Below are 8,699 nucleotides of genomic sequence, written 5' to 3' on the forward strand. Positions count from 1 at the left end.
TCAACCCAGCCCAGCCCCACCCCTCCACCCCCCTCCAGTCCTTCCCCTCACATCATCATCCTTCCACCTCCCAACAAAAAACCTCCTCATCCCCTCCCCACAAGCATTATACTTGACAGCGCTCAGCGGGTTTTCTTCCAAGTGGTCCATTACCCTAGCCATCTCCTCGTCGCTGAGGTATGTTGTAAAGGTCTTTTGGATATCTGCGACGGCGGCGAAGAGGGATTGTTCGTTTGGTGGAAGTAGGGGGTTGAATCCAGAGATAGCATTTCCACCAGCACCAGGATAAGCGCCTCCAGAGCCCAAGCCGTGAGGACCAGCTCCAGAACCAGCTCCAGCTCCAAGACCATGACCATGACCACGCCCAGAATTAGAAGGACCAAGAGGACTAAGAGGACCAAGCCAACCACTCCTCCTCACAACATCAACCACCCCCTTTGCAGCCCTCTTCAGCACCTCCCCAGCTATCTCCTCCCTTATTTCATCCTTCAATTCATATTTCACATCCTCCCTCAAATCATCCCTCCACTCCCTCCCCAACTCCCTCCCCAAATCCTCCAACTGCCCCGTTATCTCGGCCCGCACTTGTTCTTGAAATTCAAGATGGGCCCAGTCTTCAAGCTTCGAGCACGCCGTGTCTAGACCGGTTTCTAGGGCGTCGTCGATTCGGTGCCGGATGCTGGAGCGGATGGAGGAGGCTTCGGAGGTGTTGTAGCGGCAGTATTCGTGGGGGCAGGTTTGGATGTTTTGGGAAGGTTGGTGGGAGTGGGATGTTTGGGATGTTTGACTTTGGGGATGATGGGAAGGAGTACTGTGGGGGTGGAAAGGGGAATGGTGAGAATGGTGAGAGGGAGAACTGTGGCTTTGAGTGTGACTGTGGGGATAACCCTGAAGGCGAGACCGGGAAGTGGATGAGACTTCGAGATGCTGCACTCGCTTTTCGAGAGCGGCGTTTCGAGAGAGGAGTTGGTGGATTAGGAAGGAGAGTTTTTGTGGGTCGACGTCAACGGTTGAGGCATCGACTCCTACTTCGACTTCCAATGTGTCTCGGAGGGGTGGGAGGAGAGTGGGAGGTGAGGCGCGGTCGGAGGGGGTTGTTGCCTCAAGGCGTGGGCGTTTGCTGTCACGATCTGTGGAGGTAGTTTGTTAGCGCCACGTGCGACTAAGGACGTTGAGAGTAGTGCCTTGCATGGGGATGTACCTGATGGTGTGTAGAGTTGTGTTGACTGCTGACTTTGGGGGACATTCTTCTTCTCTGTTTGGTCCAGATCGTTGCCTGAACCTGGTAACACCCCTTCATCTTTGCCAGCAGGATAGGGAGGCAAGAATTCGCTTGGGCTTGGACTTGCGCTTGCTGCTCGTTTGCGCGTCCGCGTTTGGGTTGGAGTTGATATTTGGGCAGCATCTTGAAGCTTGCTAGCTGCAGAGATGGCATGCGTAGGACTGCCTTGTTCCGCCTCCTGCACCAATGCCGTAGTCCTCGAATTAACAACCTCCCCACCAACACCCCTATAGAGCCTCGCAATAGATGCGCGTTTCTCGTTCGTAGCTAGTCGACAGCGGGAGAAGACCAACGGGAGCAAAGCCAGCTGTTCTCTCGCCTCAGCCACCAGCGAGAGCAAATCCAAGTAGATGGACAGCTCCTTGACCGTGGCAAGAGATTGTAGAGCATCGACAAGTGCTGTAGACGCCCCCTTTGGTTCCAAAGGCTGGTTCTTGGGCGCGACAAAAGTAGGCGGCTGTATCAAGATGAAGCGCAAACGGATGAACCTGTTCGGGGGACCAGCCATCGGTGCTTGTTGTGCTCCTCCACCCTGCTTAAGAGACATGGTGATGGTGGGAGCCGTGGGCGAAGGGGTATATGCAAACTCAACCGACCGTATGTTCTCGGGGTAGATGAACAGGTAAAGAGCAACGCCGCTGGAAGGGCCGGCTTTGAGGATACATTGCCCGCGCAGGGTAATGAGAGCTGTTCCTTGCTCAGTGTCGACGTGCAAGTCGGCTTTGAGGCTTGGTATATGCCGAGCGAGCCCTTCAACCTCCCAAGTGACTTGAACAGTCCGAGAAGATAAATTGAGCTGATAACTTCCAGTAGAGTCGTCCGTATCAGAGGCGGTTGACACGTCCTCGCCGTAATACCGCTCGACAACACTGATGATGGCGGAATTGTCACTATCGCAGATCTCAAAGGCAAGTTTGACAAAGTGGAGGGTGAATGAACGACCTGCCGCTCTCTCGGGAAGATACAACTGTGAGTCTAGTCAACTAGACCGGAGGCACGGACCTCACGTTGCAGCAACTGGATCAAGTCAGACCGGCCACGTACCCAAATGAATGGGCACATGGCACCAGGCCGTGATGACGGAAATTAGGCAAAAGACATAAAGGTAAAAGGGGAACAGTCCCGCCGCTCTCTCAAGTTACCTTATATTAAAGTAACTGGATCAAGTCAGACCGGCCATGCATCCCTTCCCTCGCAACTGCTTCGAGAAAAGATAACACAGCACCGAGACCATCCCCTCACCACCTCATGTGCGGGACAGGAACAAAAAGGGAACGGTCCTGCCGCTCTCGCGAGACGATACAACTTCATCAGCTTGGTTTACTATGAACGGGAGGCGAATAACAGTAACACTGGTCTCTGTTGCCGCGGCCCTGCCAAAGAGAAAAGCCCCAGTCCTTTCAGCAGATAGTAAGTAGTACCTGATGAGTAGGAGTTGGCAAGTTTTTACGGCTTTCTTGACTCATAGCTCACACGGCCTTTGAAGTTGCAAATCGAACTGGCAAGAGACGGACCGGCCATACAATCCCCGAAAGGAGAGATGCATAGCACCAGGTACCGCGGCGAATCGGGGAGAGAGGGCCATGGGCAAGGGGCAAGAGGCAAAGGGAGGACAGGATTTGATATGAACGAAACCTTGTATCGGCCATAATCGTCTTCTGCGGCGCACGTTGCAAGTCAATTGACCATGGGTCGGGCTAGGTGCCTCGGTGTTTTTCTTGTTCGCCAGCGAGAAGAGACATGCCAACGGACGGAGGTCAGGTATGCACAAGCAGGAGGCTGTGGTAGCGACTGCCCGTGGTGGCCATCACTCCGCAGCCATCAAGTTACTGACCGTGAGGAGGAGGACAACGGCTGTGTAGGTGATAATCGCGCATCGGTCTTGTTATCACCGTCGCCGAATTGAAGCGGCGATCGCAAAATGTGCCGCGCCGAGTCGGCCATAGCGGTGGAGCTCGGATGGAGGCTGGAAGACTGGAGTGGTGATGATTGATTACGGCAAAGGGACGAGGCGACGTCAAAAGCGGAGGCTGGAATGGGTGCGACTTGGAGAAGCCTGCCTTTGTTTGCTCTGCGAAGTGAACGCCAGCGCACGTGACAGGAACCAATTTTGGAGGCTTTTGATTGGTTCCTGGAAGAGGCTTGTGGATGTGGCTTGCCGGTGTGGCTGGTCACGTGGCTCACCCACACGCGACACGGGCCAGTGCGTTGGATGCCCTCGACGATAACACATTACTCAGTCACTAAAGCATTGCAGATCAACTTTGCTCCATTCAAATAGCTACCACGTCTTCATTCGCTAAAGCACTCGATATACGATGCCCTGTCCTCCGATAACACCCGCTAATGACCCCTCCTGACCCCGGCAAAACATCTCAACCCGGAAGACAAAACCGACAGACATATTTCCAGCCGGTCATGTAGACGCGACGCAACTCCGTTGGTGGTGTACAATATGTGTTCAACAACACTAACAGAAGGTTACTTCTTCAGCAGCCACACCAGACCCTTGATTACATCCGTTGTAGCGTTCTATACTTGCCTAGCACGCGGTCGGGCCCTGAAGAAAGCCACTATTAGGAGATATTCTCTAACCAAAGAATGAAATTAACATACATTGACACAACGAAGGGCTCCCACCACTCCTGCGGCACCGGAGCGGCGATATCATGGTCCTGGAGCGGCGGTTGTTCTGCAACAGCTTGTAATCGCGGCTGTGCATCCCCCAAAGGCATATCCAGAGCCACCACGCCGGACTCATTACGTGGTAGGAGCGGCGTCGCTAAGGTGGCTTGCTTGCTGCTGATATTGTTCTTCTGGATGCAGCGCGGGCGGACCTGGCTCATACTGAGGCAATTGTCTAGATTGTCGGTCAGTACATGTCAAATATAGCGAACAATGAGGAGTCAACCTACAATGGCCACAACGGTCATCAGGCCGCCGAAACAGAAGCCAAAAGCCTCCAACCAGGAGGAGGGCCAGTCCTTCAAGAATGAGAGCCCTCTAACACTGGCCTTGGCTATATGGTATGTTTACGGTACAGGGCGCGCAGGGTAGTATGGCACTGTTGTAAAGGAGAGTGTAATCCTGGAAATGGAGTGCGAGCGCGTGGTCCTGGTAGTGGAAGGAGTGTGGCGGCAGTGCCCTCGTGTCAAACCAGCAGTGCTGGTGATAGAGCAGCGGTGCCGGAGACACTGAGGGAGCAATGGTGATAAGTAACTGGATATACTTCAGTTACCACACCTGCCTCTGCGTCGTGAGTCCCGTGGGCGTATAGTAGAACCACTGCAATTCGAGTGTGCAGGAACCACCTCAGGGCGGGAAATGAGGCGCTTAGTACCCGGAAACCTCAACCAAGTATACCGTAGATACTCCTCGCTTTAGTAACGAAAGGCCGTTACAAAACTATGATCGGTATTTTCGAAATTCGAAAACACATTGGCCAGAGATAATTAGGCATTCGTTCCATTCGAAAAATGCCTAGAGTACGGAGTTAGAGGAATTGGAGAGACGATTAAATATGTAATGGACTTACTGACCGTGACATGTTCGGTCTGATCTTAGTTACGACTTTTTGGTAGTTAGTACCGCAGGCGTATATTGTGAGAGGAGGGAATTACGGACCTTTTGTTTGTACTAACATACGGAGCGGCCTGAGTGATAACGTGACCGCAGTTGTTACTAGCGGAAATCACACTTCCGTTCCTTCCAGGTTCTCAGTTGGCAAGGGCGGGCACGGGGACGGGGACAGTGACCTGACAGGATGCATTGGTCGATGGGCCGGGCTCGGAGGTAGTGGCAATGAGCCGAGCGATGGCGGTCAGCAGTCGTGGAATAGGACTTACTCTGTATGAAGATTTCAGAGATCTGGCCATTCGACCCCAGACGTTGTTGCCTACGTGAGCTAGGGTGGTTGCATTGGAAGGGAAGAAGAGAGTGTGGGGACTCAGCACCGACAGTGCAAGTGGAAGTTGAAGAGGAAGTCGCGACTGCTGGAGTGCTGGGCCCTTCCACTTGCGGTTGTAACTACCTAGGCACCAATCCAATGGAGGTCGCTTCCATCTACTCACTTCCATGTTCAAGTTTGTGGTAAAGTCACTTCAAGAAGCCCTTCGACCCCGACTGGAGGCGGAGCTGACGGACATTCGAAGGTTCGGGTCACGGCATTTTGTTTTGCATGGTCAAAAGGAATTAGTTGCGGTAGAATTGCCTGATTCTTTTATATGATAGTACCATCTATGCAAGATGCACCCAGATGAAAGCATCCTGTTCCCTGATGACCCAGTATTCTATGTTGTCAAAAACACCTCCAAGTCCACAGTTCTCCATCTCACTCGGCACCAGTATTAGACCAGCCATCATCAACCCAATCCCACTCAAGCTTATCCTCATCACCACTATCCGTGGTCGTCTGCAGCTGCTGCTCCGTGAATTGACCAGCCATCAAAGCCGGCCACAATCGATCGATGACATGGCAACGGTCCTCGAGTTCTTGCGGGATAGGTACTCCGGCAGGGGCAGGCTCGACATTGGTTTCGTCCGGTCTGCGTCTGCGCTGGAAGGGGTCGTAGTAGACCGTGGGGAACATCTTTGTCTGCTTTTCTGTGCCGCTTGTGCTGGTTCCCGTCCCCTTTTCTTCGTCAATATCGGTGGTCGTAGTCGTAGTCGTAGTCGTAGTCGTAGTGATGGCCGGGGTTGAGTTTGAGGCTGTGGATGGTGCACCAATTTGGTTGTTCTTCTTCTTCCTCTGCTGTCCACCCCCGTCGTATCGATACACGTAAGGCGCTGATGCCATCTTCTGCCTCCGCTCAAGCTGGTAGAATCTGCCCACTGCCGGACCGCTCCCGCTACGGACCATGCCGAAAGACCAGCTTTTCTGGCCACTGGAACATTTGGAACCGGGAAATGCGGCATCAAAGCATCGAAACGCCGGGTCAGTTGCTCTTTTTATGGACAGATTCCCTGTTTATCCGAGGCGTGCTTCCAACTGTGACGGGACCGGGCAGGACCGGGACATTTCTCGCCAGCCGGCCGAGCTTCAAGGTGTTATTGAAGAACCGAGCAATGGACATCGATCCATCGAGCGCTTCTGCGGGCGGCGGACTGAATAGCCTCGTATGTGCTATGTTAAGTTGCTCGGCCCCGATCTACTATTGTTGAGTTGGCGTCATTGAAACGAGTGTTCAGGTGTGAAATAGAGTCCTCCCCTGGTCACACCTAGGCTGGACATCAATGCACTCATCGATCCATCATTCAAAGTCAGGAACAGGAGTGGAAACCAAGCCGGTGTCGGGTTCTCCGGCGCCTTCCATCAATACCCGAAATCGGAGGAGAGAGCCCCTCTTGTTCAGGCTGTGTGGCCTTTGAATTCCATTATGAGCATAGTAGAGCCAAAAGCTTGCCGTAATCGTCCTTTATCGTCATGAAATTAACTCGCCCGCCTAGGAAGGAGAAGAGCGCGATACCGTCACAACCCAACCTGGATCTTGGACAGCGAGGAGGCAGGCACTCTCTTTGGCCCAGCCAGTCCACCAGAGGCGGAACCTGGAAGTGTCTGAGATAAGGAGAGAAGCAAGCGCGATGGAGTTGACCGACTCGGATCACGCACTTGGGCAGTAGGTTGACTGATAATGGCAGGTCCGTCCATGGAGATCGGTACCACAAGGGCCCATCGCCCCAATGGTCGTAGCTTCCACTTTGATGTTGACCTGCGCCTTCCGTACTGCCATGTCATGGGCGAAATACCGTAAAAACTCACGAAAATGGCAAAAGGCCTTTCCTCTTTGAGCGCCTGCAGTTGTCACGGCGCTGGCGGACCACTACATCACTAGGCTATGTTCCAAAAGGATACAAGTAACCGAAGCTGGAAATTCGGTCGCTCAAGTGGTCTTATATAGTTGTGATAGCAGTCGAGAGGCACAACTGCAAGGCTGCCATCACAGCAGTATGGCAGAAATATGGCAGAAGCCAGCCCAGTCAGCCAGCATTTGTAAGTCTGTGTAGCCGGCATGTTGTGAGTATAATATAGTGTAGAATCTGCCAGAGCTATAGTCCTAGCGGTCTCCCCGTAAGAAATCCCCAGGCAAAAAGCACAGTAGGAAAGGCCTAATTGATAGTCCCGCGACGAAGAACATTGCCCGCCAGCTTAACTCACACACATTTACATATACAGTAAGCGGACTGATCCTGCCATATTTCTACTATACTACAGGCGCTCAAAGAGGAAAGGCCTTTTTCTAGTTTCGCGAATTTTTACGGTACCGGTAGCCAAATCTCATAACTTTGTCAAGCAGGTCCCACTGACTGGAGGAAGACCGGCGTGGCACATGCATCATGCATGACCGCCCGGGCCCGCTCCTGCCCCGAGAAGTGGACGTATGATTTCCGTCGACAGCCCGGCAACCTCAGCAATGGCACCGGAGCAGATACCTAGCATGGATTGAACTTTCCATGGATTGAACTTTCCATGCGCCGACAAAGGACGTGACAACAGCCCTAGCCGCGCTTCATTCCACTCGGTCTCTTCTCTTTCTCAACCCATCGTTGCCCCAAAGAGCGACCTCAACGATGCCGGCCTTGGTTGGGTGATTGCATCCACGAACGTTGTGAACTGGGACGTCCCATGTGGGCATTATCCGTCCATACGTGATGCCCAAGTGCCTGCCCGCCCAATGACAAGGACTATTGAATTGAAGCAGTAACCATTCCCGATGTTCTCAATTCCGCACACAGCCAGTCCCGTCCAGCCTCTAGACCGGGACATGCCCAAATCCACTCAAAGCAGGTGGCCGAAGATCGAGTCTTTCCGTCCACCATCGTCCGAACCAACACCCAACACAGAGCGGCAAGCCCTCCTCACGAGACGACCCAGGCCCAGTTGCCAATTTACGATTGCCCTAGGTGTAGTCAAGGACATCCCGTGTTTGACCTCGGTTCGTTGATAGCCGGCTTGGTAGGGCTCTACAATCTAAACACCTGCACTGTCGGGTTATTTGGCCCCGGTTCTTCTTCCTCGTGAAAACCTGGATTTGGCTGTCTTCGGGAATGGCTGAGATCAGAGAGCATGTCTCGAGATTCTCCAATGCTCAATGGCGGCGGTATGGCGGGGACTGAGAGAGTTAGTTGCCTCCTCTGTTGCCTGACCTCTTGCTCAGCCGCATATCCATGCCATTACCCGTCGTATTTTTCATTCCTCGTTTGTTTTGTACACCTCACCTTGCACCATGAGCTCCCGCTAGCTGAACCTAGTAACTAGGCGAGAACTTGGCCCTGTCACGGAACGCAAACATACTTGCACTGTATCAACTGCACCAACATCATCGGAGGATTTGGTGGAGGCAACCAATAAAGCCACATTTGTATCCGAGGTAGAAATCTGGGCAGATGCAAGTGCATTATATTGGTTTCACGTTGCGTG

At 53.0% G+C, this 8,699-nt stretch overlaps 2 protein-coding genes across 2 annotated transcripts; both read right to left on the reverse strand.

Moving 5' to 3' along the window:
- SMAC4_07886 (uncharacterized protein) lies at positions 1-4,626 on the reverse strand (the record flags this gene model as incomplete). The annotated part of the gene is made up of 3 exons (XM_066090708.1): positions 3,117-4,626; positions 1,202-2,151; positions 1-1,130 (listed from the first exon to the last, which is right to left on the reverse strand). Exons 1-3 carry the CDS (start codon positions 3,224-3,226, stop codon positions 1-3), a joined length of 2,190 nt encoding a protein of 729 aa, XP_065946984.1. The 5' UTR covers positions 3,227-4,626.
- A 986-nt stretch (positions 4,627-5,612) lies between these two features.
- SMAC4_07885 (uncharacterized protein) lies at positions 5,613-5,870 on the reverse strand (the record flags this gene model as incomplete). Its single annotated transcript, XM_003345161.1, has 1 exon — positions 5,613-5,870. The coding sequence occupies one exon, from the start codon at positions 5,868-5,870 to the stop codon at positions 5,613-5,615; it is 258 nt and encodes an 85-aa protein (XP_003345209.1).
- Positions 5,871-8,699: the final 2,829 nt, after the last annotated feature.

Source organism: Sordaria macrospora, chromosome 4, assembly GCF_033870435.1.
Source record: "Sordaria macrospora chromosome 4, complete sequence".
Classification (NCBI taxonomy): Eukaryota; Fungi; Ascomycota; class Sordariomycetes; order Sordariales; family Sordariaceae; genus Sordaria; species Sordaria macrospora.